At 54.1% G+C, this 27,201-nt stretch overlaps 1 protein-coding gene across 11 annotated transcripts; it reads right to left on the reverse strand.

Annotated features, from left to right (window-relative positions):
• Positions 1-2,163: 2,163 nt before the first annotated feature.
• LOC142821441 (uncharacterized) lies at positions 2,164-27,079 on the reverse strand. 11 transcript variants are annotated; one of them, XM_075912392.1, is made up of 12 exons: positions 27,062-27,079; positions 26,585-26,706; positions 24,499-24,594; positions 23,695-23,925; positions 23,364-23,386; positions 22,563-22,678; positions 21,941-22,000; positions 20,494-20,694; positions 11,453-11,518; positions 5,769-5,885; positions 3,290-5,463; positions 2,164-3,036 (listed from the first exon to the last, which is right to left on the reverse strand). In XM_075912392.1, exons 2-11 carry the CDS (start codon positions 26,615-26,617, stop codon positions 4,454-4,456), a joined length of 1,953 nt encoding a protein of 650 aa, XP_075768507.1. In that variant the 5' UTR covers positions 26,618-26,706; positions 27,062-27,079; the 3' UTR covers positions 2,164-3,036; positions 3,290-4,453. The 11 variants fall into 11 exon arrangements, with proteins under 11 accessions (XP_075768507.1, XP_075768510.1, XP_075768508.1 ...); XM_075912395.1 differs by having other exon boundaries at positions 27,040-27,064; XM_075912393.1 differs by lacking the exon at positions 27,062-27,079 and adding an exon at positions 27,003-27,044.
• Positions 27,080-27,201: the final 122 nt, after the last annotated feature.

The raw sequence follows: 27,201 nt of genomic DNA on the forward strand, positions 1-27,201 counted from the left end.
TGGTCATAGGGACTCTTGGGGTTGTGGTCTAATGCTCAGAACTGTCATTCATGCTTAAATTTGACACTTTACAAATGGGCCTTAACAAAGATGCTAATTATCTTGCCCATTGCAAAGATAGCTCCCCCAATTGTCACCCCTAATATTATTTCATAGACACTACCTCCCCCGCAACCTCCTCTGTTCTAAAATCTGATTTGTCAATTTTATATGTGTTCATTTTTTTTATTGTATCCCTTTGATATATATGGTCATGCAAATTTTCTTCCACAATTTGATCTGAGGAAGTGGGTCTGGCCCATGAAAGCTCATCACCTAATAAACCATCCTGTTAGTCTTTAAAGTGCTGCATAGTCCTGTCCTTGGTGACAGAGAGTCTTTTATGTACTTAGACGGATGTTACAAAGAGGACAGAAAAAATTGTTCTCCTTCACCTCTGATGACAGAAGCAGCAATGGGCTTAAACTGCTGTAAGGGAGGTTTAGGATGGACATTAGGAAAAGCTTCCTAAGTATCTATGGGTATGTCTACCTACAAAGTTAGTTCGAACTAACAGACATTAGTTCGAACTAACTTTCATAGGCACTACACTAGCGCTCCATTAGTTCGAACTTAATTCGAACTAATGGAGCGCTTATTTCGAACTAGGTAAACATCATTTTACGAGGATTAAGCCTAGTTTGAACTAGCTAGTTCGAATTAAGGGCTGTGTAGACCCTTAATTCGAACTAGTGGGAGGCTAATGCTTCCCAGGTTTCCCTGGCGGCCACTCTGGCCAACACCAGGGAAACTCTATTGCCCCCCTCCCGGCCCCGGAGCCCTTAAAGGGCCACAGGCTGGCTACACAGTTTGTGCCAGTTGCAAGGCTGCCAGCACCTGTGCCAGCACACCCTGCACCTGCCACACCATGAGCCAGCCACCTGAGGACACCCAGCCCTCCACTGCTCCCCAGGACGAGCCTGGCGGCTCCCAGGAGCCTGCCCGGGGGCGCAAAAGGCGGGCGCCCACTTGGTCAAGTGCGGAGATCGTGGACCTCATCGAGGTTTGGGGGGAAGCCTCCAATGTACACGATCTCCGCACTAGTCACAGGAACGCGGCCGTCTACAGCCGCATGGCTCACAGCCTGGCCGCCAGGGGCCACCAGTGCAGCCAGGAGCAGGTGCGCTGCAAGATTAAAGACCTGCGGCAGTCCTACTCCCGGGCCTGACAGCCAGGGGCCTACCCGGAAGCCTGCCACCACTTCCACACCCTGGACCGCCTCCTGGGGGCTCATGCCGTCCCTGCCCCCCCGGGACGTGATAGACCCCGGAGCAGAGGGCCCACTCTAGGAGACGGAGGAAGAGGGCTCTGAGAGCCAGGAGCCTGCCGCCAGCCTGCCCAGGACCCGGGACCCCCGAGGCACCCCACAGAGCCACTCACCTGTGTCGTCTGAGGCCGGGGAGGCGTCCACCTGTGAGTACCATCATGCTCCCCTTATGTGTATGGAGGGCTGGGGCAAGAGGGAGCCCCGGGACCGTGCGCCTGGGCCTTGCCCACCACGGAGCAGCAGCTGGGGATCCTGCAGGGGCCCTGGCCTTGCAGAGCGGAGCTGGGTTTCACACACCTGGGCCCCTGGGGTATTTGACCGCTGGGCTTGTTGCACCACAGCTGCAGCACCTGGGCCTGCAGGGCGCACCACACCACCTGCAGCAGCTGCCCATGCCCGGGCAAGCAGGAGAGCCAGGAATGAGGAGGACTACCAGAGGCGGCTCCTCCGGTTCCTAGATCACCAGCTCCGCACCCAGGACCACTGGGTCCAGGAGGACCTGAGGCTGCGCCGGAGGAGTTTGGAGGCCCTGGAGGAGCAGGGCCGTGCCCTGAGAGGCCACCTCCAGAGCCAGCTCGACCGCTTCCCATTTCCCCCTGCTCCCCCTGCTCCTCCCCCTCCTGCTCCCACTCCTGCTTCCTCCACACCCCCCGTCCCTCCTGCCCCCCCCCACAACCATTTCCCACCGACGCTCCCGGACCCGCAGTGTGGCGAGACGGAATAGGCAGCCGGACTCCCACCCCTGAGCTTTCCTTTCCCTTCCTCCCTTCCCAGCTCCCTCATCCCAGGTTTCCACCTCCCCTCTCCCACCCTCATTCCTCCCTTCCCCCACCCCAATTACGTGAAATAAACATACATTTTTGTTTGAAAAACAGGTGTCTTTATTTTACAGTAGGTAGGGAGAGGAAAGGGGAAGAGGGATAGGGTGGAAGAAGGCCCCAGTGGGGCACGCAAGGGAGAGGTCAGTCGTCCTCCTCCACCAGGAAGCTCTCCCGCAGGGCTTCCAGGATCCGGACGGCTCCCCGCTGGGCTTCCCGGATGGCGGCGGTGCGGGGCTGACCATAGTGTCCAGCCATGCGGTCAGCCTCAGCCATCCAGGCTGGCAGGAAAGCCTCCCCCTTTCGCTCACACAAATTGTGGAGCACACAACATGCTGCCACCACGGGAGGGATGTTGTGCTCAGCCAGGTCCAGATGGGTGAGGAGGCATCAAAAGTGGGCTTTCAGTCGCCCGAAGGCCCCCTCCACCACGATGCGGGCTCTGGTCAGCCTGGCATTGAAAGCCTGGCGGGAGGGATTGAGGTGCCCCGTGTAGGGCTTCATGAGCCAGGGCTGCAGTGGGTAGGTGGCATCCCCCACCAGGCAGACGGGCATTTCCACACCCCCGACCCTGATGTGGCAGTCGGGGAAGAAGGTCCCGGCGTGCAGCCGCTGGCACACGGAGGAGTTGCGGTACACCCGGGCGTCGTGTGCTTTGCCGGACCAGCCCACATTAATGTCCGTGAACTGTCCCCGGTGGTCACACATGGCCTGCAGGATCACAGAGAAGTACCCCTTGCAGTTCACGTAACGGGACACCTGGTGTTCCGGGGCACGGATGGGGATGTGCATCCCGTCAATGGCCCCACCGCAGTTGGGGAAGCTGAGGGCGCCGAACCCCCAGATGACGGCATCTGGGTCAGCGAGGCGGACCACTCTGCAGAGCAGCACCCGGTTGATGGCCTTGACCACCTGCGGAGAGAGACATAGCAAAGCGCCAATCAGTGGGGCACCCGGGTGGCTGGGAGCGTTCATGCCCTGGCAGTGCCCCGCGCCCCACTCCCGGAAGCAACCCCCCTGGCGGCGTGTAGTACGGCCGGGACAGACCGACCCCTCCGGTACGGGGCACTTTTGCCTCCTCCCGCCCCCCCTTTGTCCCTGGGGCGGCCCATCGCCTCCTCGCAGCCCTCCTCCCCTCTGGCTCGGTGGCCGACGAGTGCCATACCTGCATGAGCACTGCTCCGACGGTGGATCTCCCCACGCCAAACTAGTTCCCGACGGATCGGTAGCTGTCCGGCATGGAGAGCTTCCAGAGGGCGATGGCCACCCGCTTCTGAAGGGGGATGGCGGGTCTCATGCGAGTGTCCCTTCTGCGCAGGGCAGGGGCGAGCCACTCGCAGAGCTCCAGGAAGGTGTCCCTCCTCATCCTGAAGTTCTGGGTCCACTGTCGATCCTCCCAGTGCTCCAGGATGATGCGGTCCCACCAGTCGGTGCTGGTGTCCTCACGCCAGACGCGGCGGGGCACGCCGGTGCCAGGGCACCGCCGCGGCTCCTCCACGGCCCCCAGGGCGGCCAGGCGGAGAGGCAGGGGGCTGACGTGCACCAGGAGGTGCCAGGCAGCCTCGAGCCATTGGTGGCAGGCTTGCAGCAGCAAGTCCATAAAGTGCACCAGAAGGTGCAGGGCGAGCTGTGGCTCCATGTTGCCACCTGCGGTGGCCCCCCCGAAGGGAAGCACCGACAGAGATGGGCACAGAGACCAACACTTTGCTGTCCCTCGGCGAGGTTGGCAAGCAAGCAGGAAAAGCTGAGAACCGGCTGTCCAGGGGGGTCCCTTTAAGCTCGAGCCTCAGATAGCCTCAGACAGCAGCCACACAAAGCAACTACTGACCTGATGCCCTGCCAGAACCAGTTTCAGCTGCCCTTAAATGCCCCCCTGCCTCCAATCAGTGTGGACGTGCTAGTTCGAATTAGCAAAACGCTAATTCGAACTAGTTTTTAGTTCTAGATGCGCTAGTTCAAATTAGCTTAGTTCGAATTAGCGCTGTAGTGTAGACATACCCAGGGTGATTAAAAACTGGAATAAATTGTCTACGGAGGTTTTGCAATCTCCATCATTGGAGGTATCTAAAAGCAAGTCAGATACACATCTATCAGGGATGATAGATGGTGCTTGGGCCTCCCCTGAAGGCAGGGGATTGGAGGTGATGATGTCTCAAGGTCCTTTCCAGTTCTACTGTTCTATGCTGCTCCTGTGTGGATTGTATCATGACTGTTAAAATGTGAGTGCCAAATCAAGATTTTTCAACAGGCAAAGGGTTTTTCCTGTGTTAATTCTCCAACCTTTAACAAGGCCTCACCTCTCCCTGAAACTTTCCCCCGCACAGAGCAATCAGGGTTTCTCCCCTGTGTGGATTCTGCTATGTCTAACAAGATGTGAGCTATTACTGAAGCTTTCCCCACAGTTAGAGCAGTTGAAAGGTTTCTCTCCAGTGTGGATTCTCTTATGTATAACAAGATATGAGCTAGTACTGAAGCTTTTCCCGCAGTCAGAACAGTTGAAAGGTTTCTCCCCTGTGTGGATTCTTTTATGTACAACGAGATATGAGCGCCTACAGTAGCTTTTCCCACAGTCAGAGCAGCTGAAAGGTTTCTCTCCTGTGTGGATTGTCATATGATTAAGAAGATGTGTGCGCCCACGGAAGCTTTTCCCACAGTCAGAGCAGCTGTAGGGTTTTTCTCCTGTGTGGATTCTCCTATGGAGATTAAGATGTGAATTCCAACCGAAGCTTTTCCCACAGTCAGAGCAGATGAAGGATTTCTCCCCTGTGTGGATTCTCCTATGCAGATTAAGATGTGATTTCCATCTGAAGCTTTCCCCACAGTCAGAGCAGATGAAGGTTTTCTCCTCTGTGTGGATTCTCCTGTGTCTAACAAGGTCTGAGCTCTCACTGAAGCTTCTCCCACAGTCAGCAGAGCTCAAACGTGGCTCTGCTGTGTGGATTTTCTGATGTCTAGAAAGATTTGAACGCCTACTAAAGCTTTTCCCACAGTCAGAGCAATAAAAGGTTTGTCCCATCGTGTGGATTCTCTGATGTTCAATAAGAGTAGCACAGTCATTGTACGAGGAGAGTGCTTGCTCAAGGGGGATTTTCTGCTGAATGGTTTCTATGTTTCCTTTCATCCCTCTGCTCCTGTGACTGGATTCACCCTGTCCCTTCTCTGAATGGTTTCCCATGTGCCTGTCTGGGCTATGTTGACTCTTACAGGTCTCTCCCTGCTCACATATCTGGGAAACATGTCCTTCAGATCCTCCCAGGCACATTTCATGTGGAGTGATTTGCTCCTGTGCTTCCTGCTGAAGACTCTCCTCATTGTTCTCACTCAGCATCTCATCACCTGCTTGGACAGAGACAGAAACCAGACAGGAGTCATTCCCTGTATTGAGCTGAAAAGAAAACTCTGAACAGGGAATACAGAATGGGGAACATGCCCACATAATCCTTGAAAGTTCAATAATTATGAGCTGAGCCCATCCTCCTTCCACAGAGTCCTTTCCCAAAGGAGACAGACCAACCTTTGCCCTCCACTCTGACTGAAATTGAAGACAAGCTGAAAGCTCAGTGAGACTTGATAGAAGTGCACAAGTGACACCTGCTATGAGCACACAGAAATTGGTTCCTGAGTCAGTTTAGCTGATTGCTCACCTGTGTGGGTGTGTCTGATGCTCTCCCCTTCCTCACAGCCCTGGAGACCGGGGATCCACATCTCCTCCTCTCGCTCCACCCAGGATCTAGCATGAGCTTTGGAGACTGGAAATCCTGCTTGGAGAGCAATTAACCAAGTGCTGATTTTCTTCATTAAAGTCTGTGCCATTACTACTTCCAGACCCAGGATCTGACTCACCCACCCACCTACCTTGCAGAGATTGGATGTTACAAGATTCCCAGGACACATTCCTCTGCAGAAAGGATGCATTACCCCCCTGCCTGATGAATGGCCTAGCTTATTCCCTAGGGGAGTTGAATGCTCTGCTCCACTCTTAAGGGCAAATGGAAGCAGTGGGGTAGGAGTCGCGGTGCTTAGGAGTTGTGGGAAAAATGGAGACAGGTAAGTGACACCCTCACCTCAGATTCTACATCCCTATCCTCACACCCCCACTCCCAGCACACCTCTCACCCAAACTATGCTCTTCTACACCTATTCTGTCACCACAGGTGGTTGGCTTGAGGTCCATGGAAAATTTGCAGTGAGCAGTGAGGGCCATGGTCTAAAAAAGTTGAGATCCACAGCTCCAGGGTACAACTAAGTCTCCCTCATGGCCTCTTTCATCCCCTCACCCACTCCAGCGTAGGACAGGAATATGCTGCTTAAGGGACACAGACAAGGCATAGACTGCAGTGGCCACATGGCAGGTCACTAGAACTTAGAAAGGACCCAGCAGCTCCCCAGCTGTGGCTCTGCAAGGGCTCTGTCCACAAAGCTCCTGCTCATTGGCTTGGATGCTCTACTTGAACCAGGCAGAAGTAGAATAAGTTACCTGAGCAATGAGGGAAATCCTTTGCTGGCTGCTTCAGACCCTGCCTGTGTGCCACACTCCTGACCCCACCTGTGTCTGCTGCACTTCTTGTGAGGGAGGGGAAGGTGGTATCTCAGGGTGATAGCTGCTTTGTTTCTGTAGCTCAGCTCCCCTTCTGGAACCTTGGTTCTACTCTGCCACAACCACTGCCACCAGCAGCCTCTATGTATGGATTCCAGCCTTCCACCTGGCCAGCCTGGCCTCCTATTTGTTGTCCCTGTTGGCTGCACAGAATCAACCATTCACATTTTTTCTGCCTCATGGGTGCCTTCCTCACACTGTCAGCCAGACCCCTTCTTGGACAATCATCTAGTGCTGGGAAGAAACCCCTATGATTTTATAGGATTAAAATATGACTATGTAGGTCATAGTGCTACCACAAGATGGCTGTGTCTAGACTGGCAAGTTTTTCCGGAAAATCAGCCGCTTTTCCGGAAAAACTTGCCAGCTATCTACACTGGCCGCTTGAATTTCTGGAAAAGCACTGATGATCTCATGTAAGATTGTCAGTGCTTTTCCAGAAATACTATGTTGCTCCCGTTCAGGCAAAAGTATTTTTCCGAAAGACTTTTGCACAAAACACCAGTGTAGACAGCACAGTACTGTTTTCCGCAAAAAAGCCCCGATTGCGAAAATGGCGATTGGGGCTTTTTTGCGGAAAAGCGCATCTAGATTGGCCACGGACGCTTTTCCACAAAAAGTGCTTTTACGGAAAAGCGTCCTGCCAATCTAGACGTGCTTTTCCGAAAATGCTTTTAACGGAAAACTTTTCTGTTAAAAGCATTTCTGGAAAATGATGCCAGTGTAGACGTAGCCGATTTGTTGTAATAGTGCCATGTACAATGCCAATGGGAACGTTCTGATGCGATGGTTGTGATTATCCCTGTCTGCACTTGGACATCATTGTTGAACCTCAAGTTATGAATATTGACCATGAGCCCACCTTTCAAATATAGGTACTGCTGTAGAAATACCTAACATGTCATTTCCATCCAGGCCAGCCAGCACACTGTGAATGGAGCATTCAGAGGGACAGTCCATCCAGAAAACATACAGGCCATGGAAAGCTCATCTCCACGGACAGACCTTCCCATGGACTTTCCAGTGAGACGGAGGGAAATGCCACCGTGGCTCATCAGAGCAGGCACGGGCATGTGACCAGTTCATGTGACACAACTCCCTCTGGTCCCTGTGTGTTTCTACTCACAGTGCTGGAGGCTTTGCTTGGAACAATGAGTCCCTTCAACCTGTGCTCCCTGTGAGCTGTGCACACGTGCAGCTGCCAAGGAGAAAATCACATCCTGCCCAGCACTATCCTGCACCTGCTCCCAGGAGGAAACCTCCTAACTGCACAGAGTGGGGGGAGGGGAGTGCTATCTCAGGGTGTCCCCAGAGGTTGTACCCAAACTCCACAGAGCATGGCAGAGGGGGGTCAGTCTGGCTGCTTCAGGATGTGAATGGTGACAGCCTGACTCTCTTAGAAGCAGTGCTCTGCTTGTGAGAGATCTCAGCAGCCTGCTCACAGTCTGTCTCACACACAAACTCTCCATCCAGATTTTTTCAGGAAGAACGGCTCTTGTGCAAGAGGAGGTTTTTGTGCAAAAAGGAGCCATCTACAGAGCTCTTTTTGGAGCAAAAACAGCTGCTAATTAATTATGCAAATGCAGCATGGCAATATGCTACTCCATGCTTCATTTGCATAAGCTTTTGTGGAAGAAGGGTGCAGTATAGACATAGTCTCTGTGTCTCACTCACACACACACTCTGACACACACAGAGATGGGTGCACACTCAAAAGACAACAGGACTCAGGGACAAAGCAGGACAGCTTACAGTGTCTTAAAGAAACAGTATACGGGGCTTCCCAGAAACTTCCCCAGTAGCAGCCAGCACACAAGCAATCTCTGTCCCTCTCTTACACACACAGCCTGTGTCACACACATGGTTGTAAAGTAAACATCTCTCTGTCTCCCAGAGATATACAGTCTTTCACCCAGCTTGCAGCACATCACTGTATTATTGTCGCTGTTACTGCTTGGCACTACCCGCAATGCACATATCGGCTGCGCCTAGACTGGCAAGTTTTTCTGCAAACTTGCCAGCTGTCTACACTGGCTGCTTGAATTTCCGCAAGAACACTGATGATCTCATGTAAGATTGTCAGTGTTCTTGCAGAAATACTATGCTGCTCCTGTTCGGCCAGTGTAGACAACGCAATATTGTGTTGCGTAAAAAAGCCCTGATCGCAAAAATGGCGATCGGGGCTTTCTTGCGCAAAACCGCATTTATATTGGCACGGACACTTTCTGCAAAAAGTGCTTTTGCGGAAAAGCATCCGTGCCAATCTAGACGCTCTTTTCTGCAAATGCTTTTAACAGAAAACTTTTCCGTTAAAAACATTTGCGGAAAATCATGCCAGTCTAGACGTAGCCATAGTGTCTCTATCATTTTATTCTTTCCAAGTGTGGATGTTAATGATCTGACTGGTCTATGCTTTTTACTTCTCTTACACTTGCATTTAACTTTTTGAGTAATGAGTGCTGAATGAACTAGCCTGTCCTCACTGAACTAATTATCCATATGGTCACTTTTAAAAAAATTAGATACTAAATCGAAAAGGGTTTTTGTTTGGTCTGGTGGCGCACAAGAGCCCATGTCAGTTCACAACAACATGCATTCCACATTTGGATGGAAAAAAGATAGGGAACCCTGCCATCCACATGCCGGAGAGCTATAAAAGGCTAGAGAAACAACTCCATTTGGCCTCTTCCCAGCTCCGATCGCCTGTTTATGGACATACCCTATTGAGATCATTCTACCACAGGACAGAGGACTGGCCAATCTTTAAGCAGCAACCAGACACTTACCTAACCAGCAGTTTATTCCATCATCAGCTCAAACCTGATGCAAGAACATTGCAATGTGGGTGTGTGTATTTGATTGCACCCCTAACAGTGACACCCTCACTTACCTAAGCAGCTCAGGCCGGCTTGCTGGTATTGTAAGAATACCCTGTAGGAGGCTGATACCTTTGCGGAGTCCTTTTGGGAGGTTGGCTCACCTGGCAAGGGTAGAGGTGCAGCTTTCCCATGGCTCAGAGAAGGGGAGGAGCTGAGCTGTCACTCTGTCCTGCTGAGACTACCCCATGGGACCAGGGTCAGCAATAAGGACCTGCAGCTGCACCTGCCCAGGACTACTGCTACCTATGGAGCGGGCCAGGTTACCTGTGACCTGCCCAGCCTGCCTGCGGAAGCTAGAAGGCCAGTTTTTAAGCCCAGCAGCAACAGTGGTTAAGTGCATATGGCCCTGACCTGGCTGTCTCATTGCCTAATCAAGTCATGGAGGTTGAAATATACATGGCTCCCAATCCTGACTGTCTCTGCCTGCGCAGTGAATGCTGCGGGAAATGGGAAGAACTCTTGATTCCTAGACTTAGCTCATGAGCTTTTGTCTAATTATGGATCAAAGCCCTTGAAGGGATGTGTTGTTGCTGCTGCTTCTTGTGTGCTTTGGAGAAGAGGAAGAGAAAAAGAGTCATGTGTCTCCTAGAAAGGGGCAGCGCTGCTCTTAAGCGCAGCCGTTTCTTTCCAAATTGACCAATCTCTGAGCGGCCCTGTGGGATGCAGACCTGGTGGTCAGCATGGGGGCCTGAGACTGCCTAGAGTTTCCCCTCACTCTTGCATATCACACAGAGCCCATCTGCAGGCACCAATGGCTGATTAATGCAGCTCTACCGCACGTTCTGGGTCGTCCTTGCCCAGAGCATTCCCATGAGCTGGCAGAGCCCCTGGGCAGCATGCGGCTCCTCCTGTCACAGAGGCTGTGCACATCCTGCTGCTGCAGGTTCTCTGTGCCCTGAGGATGTTTATTTGGTTTGTTCACTGGGTGGACTTGGCGGCAGTTTAAATCCTGATCCTCAGCTTGTTATGGGTTCATTGCAGCCTCCTCTGCACTTTTAAAAATATTCAACTTCCCCAGAACACTAGGACAGTGGTCCCCAACGCGGCGTCTGCAGGTGCCATAGTGCCCGCCAGGCCATTTCTGTGCTCCTGCCGAGTGACTGGGGCCGACCCGGCCCCCTGGCACATGTGAGGTGCTGGCCCCTGGTCACGCAGTGTATGGTGGCCCCACCCCTGGGCACGTGCACCCTGCCCCCAGATGTATGGTGCAAGGGGTGTGCTGGCACTGGACACGCAGCGTCCCTGCCTCTGGGTGCCCAGTGTGAGTGGCCTTGCCCCTGGGTGCCCAGCAGCCCCAAAAGGTTGGGGACCACTGCACTAGGAAGACACGTGTCCACAAAGGCAGCATAAAGGCTTTACAATTACAAATCTACCAATGGAAGTCAGATCCTGGAGGGATGATAGGAGTTACTATAGAGAACTTTCTGTGTGTGTGGCTGGTGAGTCTTGCCCACATGCTCAGGGTTTAGCTGATCGCCATATTTGGGGTGGGGAAGGAATTTTCCTCCAGGGTAGATTGGCAGAGACCCTGGAGGTTTTTCGCCTTCCTCTGTAACATGGGGTACAGATCACAGCTGGAAGATCTCTGCATCTTGGGGTCTTCAAAGTATTTATATATATTATATATATATATATATATGAGAGGATTATTCTAGGAGGGGTGGGTGAGATTCTGTGGCCTGCACTGTGCAGGGGGTCAGACTAGATGATCATAATGGTCCCTTCTGACCTTAAAGTCTATGAGTCTATGAGAACCCCTCAGCTCTCTGCACCTCTCTGCTCTGGATCTGTCTCCCTCCCACCAAACTAACCTCTCCCGCCACATGTCCATCAGCTGTTAGCTGAAACTCACCTTGGCCAAATGCAAGTGCTTCCTCTGTCCCTGCTGATAGGAGGTGACGCACTCGTTGTCCTAGAACTGCAGAGAAATCAAAGCTTGGGGTTTGCTCTATAATTCTAGCAGTGGAACATAGCATTTTCGCATTTCTCCTCCCCATCACATAATTACAAGGTGTGAGCTATGCCAGGAATAACATCAATGTTAATACCAGCTCCTCACTCCAGCCTCACGGTTGCTTCAACAAGAAAAGGGAAGCTGAGTTTGGACTGACCTGACTCTTGGCACCCCACCCCGATGCAGCCTACTCCCCCCTGCCCAGTCTGAGCATAGAAGAAAGTGTCCAGGCTCTAGCTGATGCTGGGATGCTTCAAACAGCCCACCCCCACCTCATCCCACTGATCCTGCTACCCCTCCTCCTATTCTCCCACACTACCCCACCCACTCCCTATTTCTCCAGCACATGACCATCTTCCACCTTCTCTGCAGGGTCCAGGAGGCACCTCGTTAACAGGCTCTGTGGCATTCACTTCTTCGTGTGCAGCTGCACAGGCACACACCTTAGTGCAGTGGTTCCCAACTGCTAGTCCATGGACCAGTGGTGGGTCGTGAACTGCTGGGCCACGACACGCTGCCTGAGCGCAGGGGTAGGTATTGCACTATGACTCAGCAGCAGCCAGCAGGAACCTGGGAACCTGTTGCTCAAGAGGACCCAGGAGCAGGAGAAAGTGATCCCTGGCTCCAGCTGGGCAGCAGCAGGAAATGACACTCAGCCTCTGCTTGCTGAGACTCTGGAGCCAGACAAAGTCTAGATCTCTGAGCCCTGGAGAGAAGGAAGGGGGTGGGTGGGTAGGGTTGCTGGGCCCCCCAGCTCAGGCTACAGCCAGGAAGGGGAAATCTCCCACTGGGCCAATTTAGAAAGCTGTGCGCAGGAAGCTGTTTCCAGAGCAGTGTCCCAGCCCAGCCCCTATCCCAGGGCAGGCAGCGCTTAAGGAGAGGTCAGAGACACTCCACTCCTGTCCCTCCAGGAAAAGGGTCCCAGTGCTGCAGGGGCAGGGTTTATCCACAGGATGCTCCCAGTGGAGGGGGCTGCAATCCCTGCCCGGGCCTAGGGAAGCTGCCATCAGCTTCCAGAGTGTGCAGGGTGGGGGGAGCTAGCCATGTGGGGACAGATAGATGGGCTGAGGGGGAACAGGGATGTGTGAGGTGGGGGCAGGAGGGGGGCTGGGGGAGCAAGAGCAGTTTGGCTGGGGAAGGGAGGAGAGATACAGGGCAGCGCTTGTAAAGAAGAGGGACAGATGCCATGGCAGCTCTCTCACCCCAAGGGGCAGGAGGGAGGAGGGCAGAGGTTATTGCTGGTAGCATTTGGGGACACCTGCTCCTATGCCCCAACAAAATGTCTAAAGTTTCAAAACAGGGTGCTCCAAATGCCCTCTACCGCTGTGGGTACCCCTCTTGTACCCCTCCACCTGCAGGCACCAGTTGGGGGAGGGGCTGCCCCACTCAGCAGCCAAAAGGGATTTTTTTCTGTGATTTCTTTTAGTGTCGATATCTGCGAACTCTGATCTCTGCGGGACTTGTAACTATTTGCATATTCATTACTTGCAAAATGTCTTTGCACGTTCAATGTTACCAGTTTGTGACTGGGTTTGGTGGTTTCCGGTGTGAGAGAGGTTGGGAACCGCTGCCTTAGTGGGAATGCTGACTAGAAGGAAGACAGCGCTGACGGAACAGCAGCAGCAGGGCAGCCCAGCGCAGAAGGAAAATGCAGGACAATGTAGCACTTTAAAGACTAACAAGATGGTTTATTAGATGATGAGCTTTCGTGGGCCAGACCCACTTCCTCAGATCAGGTTTTTTTGATCTGAGGAAGTGGGTCTGGCCCACGAAAGCTCATCATCTAATAAACCATCTTGTTAGTCTTTAAAGTGCTACATTGTCCTGCATTTTGCTTCAGCTACCCCAGACTAACACGGCTACATTTCTATCACTATTCTACAGCGCAGAAGGGGCTGCCTGGAAAAGCAGCGACTGCAGCAGTGGCAGCCCACCAGGGTTCCAGGGCTGCCTTCGGCAATGGATGCTCCCGCCAGCAGAAGCCTCAGTGGCAGCGAATCCAACAGCCCCCCGGGCTTTTCTCTGTGCCCCACAGAGCAGCAGGGATTTCAGCAACAGCTTGCCAGGAACTCACCAGCGGGCCCTGGGCTCTTTGCGTTCCCCAACCCCCTCTAGCGCCTGACACAGGAGAAGCGGCCAGAGGGGTTGCTAAGAAAAGGGAAAGACAGACGAGGAACAAACGGGCAGTGGCAGAATGAAAAGGGGCAAGTCGAGGTCAGACCACAAGACTATGAAAGTGGCCCTGGGGGATTTGTCTGCCTCCCCTGCCATCCAGTTTTCTGCTACCACCAGCAGCTGGCTGTGATCCCTCTGAGACATCTCCTCTGAAATCTCTGAGAGCTGCAGAGATCTCCTCAGCTCCTGAAAGCTGGGCTCTGCCATCACATCTGCCCCCATGGTTCGAGGGTGGAGATCTCCAGCCTGAACTCCTCCTGCTCACCCCCTGCTTGTGCCACAGGAGGGTGGATGTCCCTTGGGTGCCCCAAGGCTGGTCTTGGCTGGTGTCACCAAAGTCACTGATCTCCTGGACAATGGTTGGCAGGACTGAGTGGACCCCAGGGTGCTTGCCCAGGATGTAGTGTTGCCAACACAACACATCCTCCAGGAGGTAAAGGCTGCCTTGTCGCCTGCCTCTGTGCCTGTATCACCTGGTTCGCTGGAGCTTAATGGCAGGCCCCTGCCGCCTCAGCTCCCACCCATCACTCTGAGCCTCCCATTTCAGCTGCCTCATATTGAGGGGCACCCAATTGTATGAGGTATTAAGGGGTTGCTGATTGGATTGGTACTCTTGTCGGGGTGGGACACGTCTCATTGTACCTGTGCCAGGGGAGCTGGGACACTAGCACCCTGCTCCTCTGACAATAAACCTGGCTGAAAGCCTGAGCCCCTGAATGGAGCTTGTGTCTTTCTACAGCAACAACCTGAGCTGTGGGGCACGGACAAGACGCACACTCTGTCAATGTAGCTCAAGGGTACCTGTGGCGGGGTAGCCCCGCCCCTCCCGGAAGCTGCCGGGGCGCCACGGCCGTGGGGGAAAGGACCCCCCCCGGCGCGGCGTGTATAGCCGCCTGCACCCCCCGAGCGGGGGCGGAGGCGCACCGGCCGGGTTACGAGCCGGGGCCGGCGGACAGCGCGGACAAGGGGCAGGGGGAGGAGGCCACGAGGGTGACGTCACCGGCGGGCCGGCCTGAAGGGGGGCCAGAGGCCGACAAGGGGGGTGACGTCATCTGCCTGCGACCGGTGGGCAGTTTAAAAGGTCGCACTGGACCAGTGAGGGGGGGACACTGGTGAGACGGACCCACCCTGGCAGCGAGCGGGAGGGCTCAGGTACTGGAGGCCTTGGGTGGGGGCCCGGGCAGAAGGCCTCGGGGGCGAGGTGATTTAGGCCGGGGGGGAAGAAGTGGCCCAGGGAGGGGCCGTGGACCCCAAGAGCGGGGGAGTTTAGGGTTCTCAACCCCCCCCCACTAGGTGGGGATTCTTTTCCTGACCTTAGGGCCCTGGGTCGGGGTCCGGAGCGAGGGTGGGCCCGGACCCCCTTCCTCCAACCGGCTGAGCTGAGCAGAGCTGGGCGCGCGTGGCCGACAACGGCTAAAAGGACTAAGGGGGGGGCGGACGGAAGCCCTCCCCGGGGGCGAACTCCCCCACACGTGGTGGAGAATGTGGGCACTGTAGACCCCGAGACGGGGGTCTAGACCAGGGGCAAGGCGCTAACGGGGTGTTGATTGTCAGGAGACGATGGAGGCGAATAAGATCTTGGAGTGGTGGACGGAAACCCAAAAGGCGCAGCAGCAACAGCAGATGCAGGCGCTGCAACAGCTCCTCAACCAATTCCAAGAGCGGCAGGAGCAGATGGCACGAGGGGCCCCGGCTGGGATACCCGGGGTGGCCGGGGGCCCCGGAGGAGGGGAAGGGATCGGCACCCAATTACCGATACGGCTAACGAAACTGGGGCTGGAGGACGACCTGGAGGCTTTCCTGGTGACCTTCGAGAGGGTGGCCACCGCAGCGAAATGGCCCCAGGAACATTGGGCAACCCTCCTCGCGCCCTATTTGTCGGAGCCAGCCCAGCTGGCGTACCGGGGGATGTCGGCCCGCGACGCATTGTGCTACTTCAAGGTTAAAGAGGCAATTCTCGATCAGCTGGGGGTCACCCCAGAGACCCACCGCAGGCGGTTCCGTGAAGCCAAGTATGATCTTCATGAGCGACCGCGAGCCATGGCCCAGCGGGTGAAGGAAGCGGGGATGAGATGGCTCAAACCGGAGACCAAGACAGGGGTCCAGGTGGACGACCTGGTCATATTGGAACAGTATGTCTGTATCCTCCCCGCGGAAGGGCAGCAATGGGTGCGGCGGAACCTACTGGAGACCCTGGACGAAGCCGTAACCCTCATGGAACATTACTTGGCCGCCGAGGGGACAGAAGGGAAAGTAACTACGGGGCCCCCGAGGGATCCCAGGAAGGGCGAAACAGGGGCGCCAAAGCCCGTAGGAACTCAACGCGGCGGGGAGGTACGGAGAAACCCCTTAGGGCCCCTCCCTGAGAGGAGGTTGGCACCCTGGTGGAGCTGGCCGGGCGGCGAAGCCAGGGTGGACTGGGTGACCGAGACGGGGTCGGGTGCCCCCCCGCCAGAAGGAACCCCGAAGGTAATTTGCTATCAGTGCGGCCAGGAGGGCCACTACAAAAGGGACTGCACCCTGATGGACTATAGCTTCGGACAAAGGCGCGCCGGCGGCACCGACAGAAGGGCAGCAAGTCTGGCGCAGGTAATAAAAGAACTGTGGGTTAATGGGAACCCGGTGGAAGCCATATTAGACTCAGGGTGCGGACAGACCATTGTCCGAAAGGATGTGATATACCCGGTGCGGGCCAGGGGCGCTCCCATAGCCCTCCAGTGCGTCCATGGGGACATTCATTACTACCCAACGATCCGCGTACGGATAGGGGATGGGGAGCTAGAGAGCGAATGTGTGGTCGCCGTCGGCCCTAAACTAGCGTACCCACTCTTGTTGGGGTGGGATTGGTCCGGCCTAAAAAGACTCTTAGGGCAGTGGGGCAGGGCAGGCAACCCCAGACAGGAGCCAGAACCCGGGCAAGGGACCCTGGTAGCCCAAGGAGAGGAGGACGGAGGGGGAGCCCCGCCCACCACTTTCCCATCGGGGGGACGCTGGCCATCGCCCGCCTCGAGGTGGAAGAAGGGGACTTCCTCACGCAGCAACGGGAGGATCCCACCCTGTGGGCGGCCTGGGATCAGGTGCGCACAACCAGCGAACAGCCGGGAGGAAACCCGCCCGACCGACCTGACGGGCCCCGATTCGAGGTAAGGGACGATCACTTGTACCAAGTATCCCGGGGGAACTTCCTGGGGAGGAAAGATGGCAGCTGCTGGTTCCCCGGCCGTACCGGTGGAAGGTCCTGGAATTGGCCCATGAGCACCCGTGGGCTGGACACTTGGGCACGGAAAAAACCCGACAGAAGGTGCTACAGAGATTCTACCGGCCCGGGGTGTACCAGGAAGTTAAAAATTTCTGCAGTTCCTGCCCGCAGTGCCAAAAGACGTCCGGGAATCGGGTGCCGCCAGCCCCCCCGGTCGCCCTTCCCGTGGTTGGGACCCCCTTTGAACGGGTAGCGTTGGACCTGGTGGGACCCCTCGAGAAGTCGGGGCGCGGGCATAGTTACATTCTGGTCATCGTGGACTATGCCACCCGTTGCCCAGAGGCGGTGCCCCTGAAAAGGGCCACAGCACCCGCCATAGCCGAGGCATTGGTAAAACTGTTCTCGTGGGTCGGGTTGCCCAGGGAATTGCTAACGGACCAAGGGACGAACTTAACATCTAAGGTTATGACAAAACTGTGTAGGGTGTTGCAGATCAGGAAGCTCCGGATGTCAGTGTATCACCCCCAAACAGACGGACTAGTGGAGCGCTTCAACCGCACGCTGAAGGGGATGCTCCGAAAGTTCGCACAGGACGACCCCCGTGAATGGGATAAGTTGCTCCCTGCACTGATGTTCGCCGTAAGAGAGGTACCGCAGGCGTCACTCGGGTATTCCCCCTTTGAATTGTTATACGGGCGGCGACCGCGAGGGGTTTTGGACCTCGTAAAAGAAGGGTGGGAAACGTCGGTCTCCCCTGCCCTGGGAGCCGCCCAATACGTACAGAAACTGAGGAAAACCCTACATGACTTGGCGGGCCGGGCCCGAGGAAACCTAGAAAAGGCGCAAGAAGGGCAGAAGACATACTACAATAGGAAAGCGCAGGTGAGGGAATTTGAACCGGGAGAGCAGGTCCTACTATTACTTCCTAGTGGGGAGTCTAAGCTCTTAGCCCACTGGCAGGAGCCCTTCCGGATAATAAGAAAACTAGGCCCAGTTGACTACGAGGTGCGGGTAAACGGGAACCGACGGGAAACTCAAATTTACCACGTGAACCTGCTAAAGAAGTGGCACACGCGGGAAGCCCTCCTGATCGACCCTCGGGCAACGGACATCGAATTGGGCCCGTGGGGGGAGCCTGAGGTGAGGATCGAGGGGACACGGATTGGAGAAAAGCTCCTGCCCCTGAAACAAGAACAACTATACCACCTCCTCAACCGATTCAGGCCAGTATTGACAAGCCGACCCGGGCAGACCCCTTTAATACAACACAAGATAGAAACGGAACCAGGTAAAGTGGTAAGAGATAACATGCGCCCCCTTCCCCGGAAGCTATAGGGTACAGTGAAGGAGGAACTCCAGTCCATGTTGGAGTGGGGAGTTATACAAGAATCCCGTAGTGAGTGGCGGAGCCCCATTGTCTTAGTGCCCAAAGCAGATGGATCAACGAGGTTCTGCATAGACTTTCGCAAAGTCAACGCGATCTCTCGGTTCAACGCATATCCCATGCCACTCATAGACAAGTTACTGGGCCGTCTCGGAAGAGCCGTCTATTTGTCGACCCTCGATTTGACCAAGGAGTATTGGCAGATCCCGCTCTCACCCGAAGCCCAGGCAAAAACAGCGTTCGCCACCCCCTTTGGGCTATATCAGTTCAAGAACATGCCGTTCAGGCTGCATGGGGCCGCGGCCACATTTCAAAGACTCATGAACCAAATCTTAAGGGATCATCAGGACTACGCGGCCGCGTATATCAACGACATCGTAATATTTAGCGAGTCCTGGGAAAAACATTTGGACCATATAGCCAACGTGTTAGAAGCCCTGAGGCGGGCGGGGCTCACAGCTAACCCAAAGAAGTGTCAATTTGGGAGGGCCGAAGTGTCATACCTGGGGTACACAGTGGGGAGGGGGAAACTCAAACCCTTAATAGATAAGGTACAGGCCGTGCGGGAACACCCTACCCCAACCACAACAAGGAAGGTACGACAATTCCTCGGCTTAGCGGGCTACTATAGACGATTCATTGCTAACTTTTCATCTTTAGCCGCACCCCTCACAGATCTCACACGGAAAGGACAACCCGAGAGGGTAAGGTGGACACCAGCTTGTGATGACGCGTTTCGAAAACTGAAAGACCGGTTGGTACACGCCCCGGTGCTGGCACAGCCAGATTTTAATAAGCCTTTCACCCTACAGACCGACGCTTCCGAGGTGGGACTGGCGGCCGTACTGACGCAAGAGGAGGTAGGAGAGGAACACCCCATCCTCTACTTAAGTTGCAAACTCTTCCCCCGGAAAAGGGGGTACGCGATGATCGCAAAGGAGGCCTTGGCCCTAAAGTGGGCTATCGATTCACTACGTTACTTTCTTTTAGGCAATAAATTTACCATGGTGACGGACCACGCCCCGTTGCAATGGATGCAACATATGAAGGACACGAACCCACGGATTTTGCGGTGGTATCTCAGCCTGCAACCGTACCAGTTCCAAGTCACGCACCACCCTGGGGTCAACAACGGGAACGCGGACTGGCTGTCCCGCGCAGTAGAAACCCCGGAGGCAGTAATGGCGAGTATGACGCGAGACTTGAGGGGGAAGGTGTGTGGCAGGGTAGCCCCGCCCCTCCCGGAAGCCGCCGGGGCGCCGCGGCCGTGGGGGAAAGGACCCTCCCCGGCACGGCGTGTATAGCCGCCTGCCCCCTCCGAGCGGGGGCGGAGGCACACCGGCCGGGTTATGAGCCAGGGCCAGCGAACGGTGCGGACAAGGGGCAGGGCGAGGAGGCCACGAGGGTGACATAACCAGTGGGCCGGCCCGAAGGGGGGCCGGAGGCGACGAGGGGGGTGACGTCATCTGCCTGCGACCGACGGGCAGTTTAAAAGGTCGCACCGGACCAGTGAGAGGGGGGGGACACTGGTGAGACGGACCCACCCTGGCAGCGAGCGGGAGGGCTCAGGTACTGGAGGCCCTGGGCAGGGGCCCGGGCGGAAGGCCTCGGGGGCGAGGCGATTTAGGCCGGGGGGAAGAAGTGGCCCAGGGCAGGGACGTGGACCCTGAGAGCGGGGGAGTTTAGGGTTTTCGACCCCCCCCCCGCTAGGTGGGGATTCTTTTCCTGACCTTAGGGCCCTGGGTCGGGGTCCGGAGCCAGGGCGAGCCCAGACCCCCTTCCCCCAACTGGCTGAGCAGAGCAGAGCCGGGCGCGCGCGGCTGACAACGGCTAAAAGGACTAAGGGGGGGGCGGACGGAAGCCCTCCCCGGGGGCGAAATACCCCACAGTACCCCACAGGCACTAACAGCAGCCAGACCCATCTGCTGATCTTGGCTGGCCCCTTCCACTGACACCTCCAGCCAAGGCACAACATGGGCAAGATAATGGGGAAGCACATTGAGACCTTGGCTGTGGGAAGAGCAGACCCTTTGTTATGTTCTTGAACCTGCTTCCCCTGACAGGAGGCGTGGAGGGAAGTCTCACACAGGAGCGAGGATTAGTGGGGCTGCTACTCCTGACACTGAGGCCTCAACCAAACCCAACCTAGCTTCTGATACCGGAGGGGACAGGAATCCTTACCCAACCAGTTCACAGACTCATAATTCTCCTGCATCACATCCCTGTAGAGGGCTCTCTGGCCCGGGTCCAGCAGAGCCCATTCCTCCTCAGAGAAATACACAGCCACCTCCTTGAAGCTCACCGGCTCCGCCACAGCCATTTCCTGTCCCTGGCTCTGCAGGCCAGGGGCTGAGCTGGAGACAGACGTGGCAGTTTTGCAGCCTGTCAGGGGGAGAAGGGCAATTGGAGACATTTCAGAAGGGGCTTTAATCCTTTCCACACCCCCATTCCGCCCAGACACTATTCCTAGTGATACACATTCTAGATATTCCATAAACAGCACCTTCAAGTTAGATCCCAAATCCATATTCATTTCTCTCGGTACCTACTTGAGTTTCAACATTACTGCGCCTGTAACAATGAAATTCAATTCTCAGCACTCAGTGTTTCTGATAAACCATATATTCACCTGCCTGAACATGGACATAGGTTAAATTTAAGCGGCTGTATTGAAAATTCTTAATCTTCATTCATTGATTCGCAGCACAAATTATGGTTCTCTCAGCTGACGCAGAACAGAGATTAAATGAAGTTAAAACCATTCAGATCATATAACACGTATACTGTTTGCAGGATGAGTTTTTAAAATTCGTGGATTCATGGGGTCAGAAGATATCTTTAGCCTTGCAGTCTGACCCCCTCTGTGGCACAAGCCACTGCACTTAGTCCAGTTAACCAGGCACAAAGCTCTGTTTCCCCACAGCATGTTTCCTAGAAAGTTGCCCAGTATTGATTTGAAGACATCAAGAGATGGAGTTCATCAGTTCTTTTCTCATTTGTTTCAGCAGCTAATCCTCTTCCCTATCAAACAATTGTGCCTCTTTTCTAGCCTGAAATTGTCTGGCTTCAACTTTGAGTTATTGGCTCTCACTGAGCTGTAGCCACTAGACCAGTGGTGGGCAATTCATTTTGATGGGAGGTGGGCACTCCAAGATTTTGGAAAGTGGTTGAGTTGCACTCTTCCATGACACTAATGGAGGAAATGCACGGGCTGGCTGTATTTTGCTCAGGCCTGCACTACAGTGAACAGCCCTTGGGGATCCAGCAGTTTCTTGCCATGAACAGACTGATACAGTGGAAGCCAGTCAGCTCTCAGCCTTTCAGCCTATTTATGGCTTGAAACCAACCCCATATTGAAACTGAGCAGTGAAATCTGAGCCTGCAGGTGCTGTCCATTGTGTGCTTTAACTTCATCCCTGTAGCATCATACCTCAGAGACCAGTGTTTCTCAAAGTGTCCAAAGGTCCCCATACAGTGCCCCTGGGTCTCCTCACTGATCAGTGGGTGAGATTTAGGGCTGTGTGCACCATGGTCGCTGGGTTTGGTTGGTAACTTTAATGACAATCCCATGAAAATGTTTTCACGGGAATTTTCTCATCATTTAAAGAATCTTCACCTGCAAATTTACCTTGTCTGAAAGCTCCCAGGGATTTTCTTCTTCCTCTCTCCAGTGCAGAGGGCAGAGTGTCTGGAGGGAGAAGGAATAAGGGAGGTGAGATTCCAGACTCTCCTCTTCATAACAATGTCCCCACTGTGAACTCTGTGTTTCAACTGTATCAGAGACCAGACAGACACACACTCAGGTACTGAGTATGAAAGAGTCTGAAACTTTCATTTCCTCTCTCGCTTGAGCACCTCCCAGCAATGGAGCCAACATCCCTGCAGCCTCACCCCCATCCCAGGGGAGACAAGCTGTAAGAGAGATTTACTTTTCCCTCCTCACCTCCTCCCACTTGGTTTCTCAATTCACTTATTGCCTCTTATCATAACCGGAAGCTGTGGTGGCAGAACACATGGCCATCACAGTAACTTTAGCCATTTTGATCTCTGAATGAGAGGATCAGAGTTTGCAAACCCCTGGCTCTATCTGCAAGCAGTTGGGTCTGTTCACTCAGTGTCTCTGAGAGCTGAGTTATGGGGCCGTCATTCTCCACGTGGGAATTGAGCTAGGGGAAGTTTGGCTTCAGAGGCCAGATTCAACAGTTTTAGATACTTGAACCACTTTCCCCTCCTCCATCCCCTCTAGGTACCTTTGAACTCCCTCAGAGTCTCTGACAGAGCAATCGTTTTCTGGGAGAAACTGCTGACTTGTTCTTCTAGTTCAGGGGAAATCTCCTCTGGCAGCTGGAACTCCCCTGTCTCACACCTGGACAGAAACAATTCCATGTAACTGTATTTAATTTACTGATGAGAAGTTCCGGCTAGTAAGTCTCAGCTTTAACAGGTCTGGAGTTAGAATTCCTCCAATTCTCCCAGTCTAAGAGATGGGGCAACACAGTCCATGGGCGCGCAACCCTCCCCGAAAGGTCTCATTGCTGTTCTTCACTTCTGGCCTAGCGAGACCAGCTGGGGGACAAAAGGGGAATTGAGTCTCCATGGCCATCTCACTCCTTGGCCTCCAGGAACTGAGGAACAGGAGGTTCCTAGGTGAAGGGCTGAAGGAATCTGCCCACTAGGGACTAGACAGACTCCAGCTGCCCCCTCCCCAGCTCCTTCCACACAGGTCTCCAAACAGCCCTTGAGTGGGACAGACTTTTGATCCCTGCTGCTCTGGGCTGAATGTGCCTAGTAGTGATATGCCCATGTTCCAGTCCCACAGTCCTGAGGCAGCCAGTCCCCAGTGAGGTGACAGCTCTAGGAAATATTTGACGTCAGACTGTGCCCTGAATGGGGAATTCCAGAGTCTACTGTGCAAGGGTGAAACCCTCAGAATTAAATCAGAGACATTTGTATCCAACATTTGGCTGTACAGCCCTGGGGAGATGTGCTGCTAACATCAGCTCCAAGCCCTTTCCCTGCGCTGTGTAGTGAGATGAGTGAGAACCACCTACCTGGTCAAGGTGTTTCTGATGTCCTAGAGAAAAGAGACAGAAAAGAATCTCAGCCCCATTGGACACACATAGGGGACCGCAGGGAAGGGATTTTGTAAACATGGGAAGAGGGGCCTTGCCTTGGCCCCAGGCCCATGGATCCCCTGAATGAGTGGAGCTTTGCCATCTCTAATAGCTCTGTGCCCGTAACTCTGCAAACCACAACAGTCACTCACATGTCAGCAATGCATGCGGTGTTACACTGAGATTGGATGGCTGGATCCCAGCACTTGTAATTCAGGAGCCTACCTTCCCTGTGTGGGAAGCTCAGACATTTCTCCCTCAGTCTCACCTGTAGGAATTCACTCGCTAGTTTCTGACACATCCCCTCCACCTCAACGATCTGCTCGCTGAAATGGGAAATCTGCGCAGAGAGTCTCCTAACAGTGTCAGTCTGGAGCCTCCCAACCTCCTCATCCAGCTTCTGCAGCTGGGCCAGCAGGAGTTGCTCTTGTTCTTCCAGGAACTGTCGCAGCTGCTGAAACTCAGCCACAATCATCTGCCTCTCAGCTTGGGTCCATTTCTGTATGAAAACAGGGAAAGTGATGGTCAGGGACATGGATGGAGCCTGGGGCCCTTTTAAGGGAAGCTGAGTTCGCAGTAGGGAGAACTTCTTGGAAAACCCTAAAATTTGTGATACTTGACTCTACTCTTTGGGTACTAGGCAGAGGCATCTCTTCCAGCATCTTCTTTGGCCCTGTGTCACTCTGAAAGGGATGTCATGCTGTCACGTACAGCAGGTTGTGTTATTTATGGGCGCTGGGACTTTCAGACCCAAAGCAGCAGGAGGCAGGACTCAGCTCCAGCCTGACAGATACACCCAGGAAGGAAAAAGAAGGAAACATGTTAATGTACCAAGTGAGGAGACAGCCCTTCAGGGGCACACTCAACTTGGGGAGGATGTCTGGGAAAGCCACAAGAGCTGGACATTAACTCATCCACTGACATGAAAGCTCAGGGCTTGTCTACACATGGATCTAACTCAGCAATCTATGATCCAGGAGAGATACAAACAAGCCCAATCTCACCAGGCCACACAGGAATCTGCCTCCTAACACAGCCCTCCCACTGCCAGTCCCTAGCCACTGGCACCTACCAGATACTCCTGGCTTTTCCCCTCTGCTGTCGTTTTCCTTCCCAGCAGCTTTTCTCTCTCTTCCCTCAGAGTCTTCAAATGGGCCTTCAATTCTTCCTGAAGAAACAGAAATAAGCACCAGGGTAAATCCATGAGATGTTGGGAGCCCATTTGTCTGCCTCTAAGATAGAGCTCTGGAAAACTGGCACCGTCCCTGTCCAGCAAGGACTCAGTCCTGGATGTTACTTTGTCCATTGAAAAAGGACAGGAGGAGACTGCAGATGCAGCAGGATGCCTGTGAGCGTGGGGGAAAAAGTGGTTGTGGCACCTTCATAAAGAATGATGTAAGTGGGGATGAGGGAGGTAAAAAGGGTTAAAAATACTAAGTAACTGATTACAATTTAATCTGTTACAGTTTTTTTTAAATCCGCTGACAGACAAGATCAGTAGTAGATGTGGTCTCTCCTGGGGGGCAGGGCTCTCTCGCGGGTGGAGACTACCAGCAGCTCCAGACTGACATTCACTGCTGGGAACAGTGGGGAGTTTAACCAGTAACTGGAACCAATAAGCATTTGCTCATCAGTTAACCAGTTTGAACCCTGGCTACTACCCAGTCAAATCCCAGTGATATCTGGCATGGCTCTGCACCGCCTGGAGCCCTGCTATGGGCGGACTCAAGATGCTCGGGGCCCCACAGCATCCAGCCCAGCGACCTCCTCTAGTGCCGGTTGCCGCATCTATCTGTAACCCCTCATAATTCAGCCCAGGAGTTCAGCATCTTAGTGGGAAATCTCCTCTCCCTGCAGGGCCTGAGGCAGGTAGCAAGGCGTCTTTCCCTCCAAGGGCCACACTTCATCACTGTTCAGTGATGTGGAGAGGCAGGGGGGAGTGTGGCTTAGTGGTTAGTGTAGCCTCGGACTGAGCATGGAGAGAGCAGAGTTCTGGACTAAACTCTATAACTGATGTGCTTGGTCACCATAAGGAAACTTGCTGCTTCATTTTCCCTTCCCACCATTTGTGCAACTAGACTATGACCTGCTCAGGCCAGAGACTGTCCCTTGCTGGGCATTATGGGTCTATAAGACAACTGATAGATTACTACTGCTTCTCAGCCAATCAGTAACAGCTTTTAACCTCCTCTTCTCCAGTCCTAAGGCAGCTCACTCCCAGAGACTGGCCTTCAGCTCCTGTGATGTAAACTAGTGTTTCTCAACTGTTTTTTTTTTTAAATAAAGTACCCCTTAAAAAAAAAGTACCCCTAGTACCTACAGTTTTCAGACACACCATTTTTTCCCTACCATTGCAACACATTTGTTTAAATAACTTAATTGTAGCAGGGCAGGCAATTAAATTTTTGGGTGTAAGAATTACAAAAATAACAAAGCGTTGTAAAACATAAAACAAAAATTCAGTTCTCTCCAAATTTCAGTTGTGTTGATGTACCCCCCCCCCCCCCCGTTTTGTGTCAAGTACTCCTAAGGGTACTCATAGCACTGGTTGAGAAACACTGATCTAAACCTCTCTGATTGTTAACACCTTCCCTTATGTTAAAACCCCTCCTGTCACCACTGAAAGCTGGGTTTCAGGATTCAGAGCCTCAGAGAAACTTTTCCCACATCAGGTATCTGTAAAAACTTGATGTAAGTTGCCACAAAGCCAAAATATTTACTTTTTACAGCATCTCTTGTACCATGAAGGCTTTAAAGAGCCATGCCAGGTAACAGTCAGTGAAATTAGCCTGTAATTAAAAGCCAATGTTATTTCCCATCACACTGGACAGGAACTCTGTACCTTGTACTCCTGAGCAGCTTCCTATAAAGGTACCATCTTGTGAACCTGGGATTTGTCTCACACCACAGAGATGGGAGTTTGATCCTCTTCACAGAACAGCATCAGAGCCTCCTGGTGCTCCCCACACACCCTGTCCCATGTTGCTCTCTTTGCTACCTGGAAACTCCATCACGTTTGCTAGCCGCTGAATGGGCCGGAGGGGTCCCTGCTGCTGTGTGTCTCTGCACTGAGGGGGATCTGCCAGAAATTGTGCCCAAACTCCAGAGTGACAGGGGCTGTGAAATCCTCCAGACAGACGGGACGTGTCGCTTCCTACCTGGAGACTTTCCACAGGGCTCTCTGCAGCCATGGCTGCCTCAAGGCTAGGGGGCTGTGTCACTTCCCTGCACTCAGCAATGGAGGGGCAGATCCCGGGGACCGGTGTGTGAGGTACCAGCACTGAGGATACAAAAAAAATCAGAATTAAAAATAAAAAAAAGCCCCCAAAGTCTTGTTTACCCCCTGCCCAGCCAGAAGCCCTCCCCTCCCCCTCTCTGTGTTCCTCAGGTCAGGGTCCCCCTCACCCTGCGTTAAAATCCCCCCTCCGCAGACAGCCCCTCTGCGCGCCCCCGCCCCGCACCCAACGATCACCCCCGCCCGGCGGGAGCATCAGGGAGCTCCCCGGCCCCGCCCGCTCCCGCTCCCCTTCCCCGCGCGGCAGTTGGAGCCGCTGTCTCCAAAGAGCCAAAAGGCACCGCGCGCAGGCTGGTGTCAAGATCTATCCACAGTCACCGATTCAGCCTCCCAGCCCCACCTCACTCTCCTCCTCCGCCCCCCAGCGCTGCCCGGAAGCGGAAGTAGCGCGGTGAGTAACGGCCCCACCGGCTCCCTCAGAATTCGCGCCTCAGAATGCAGCGGGAGGGACAGAGGGTAACATGGGGACTGGCAATGAAA

The sequence above is a fragment of the Pelodiscus sinensis genome, chromosome 31 (genome assembly GCF_049634645.1).
Source record: "Pelodiscus sinensis isolate JC-2024 chromosome 31, ASM4963464v1, whole genome shotgun sequence".
Lineage (NCBI taxonomy): Eukaryota > Metazoa > Chordata > Testudines > Trionychidae > Pelodiscus > Pelodiscus sinensis.

Excerpts from the sequence above, each read along its gene's own strand:
- LOC142821441 (XM_075912392.1), bottom strand. The coding sequence starts at position 26,617 with ATGGCTGCAGAGAGCCCTGTGGAAAGTCTCCAG. Across the intron at positions 23,387-23,694 it reads TAGCGAGTGAATTCCTACAG|GACATCAGAAACACCTTGAC; the intron begins GTGAGACTGAGG and ends TCTTTTCTCTAG. Across the intron at positions 11,519-20,493 it reads TGAGTCTGTGAACTGGTTGG|TTCTAGGACAACGAGTGCGT; the intron begins GTAAGGATTCCT and ends ATTTCTCTGCAG.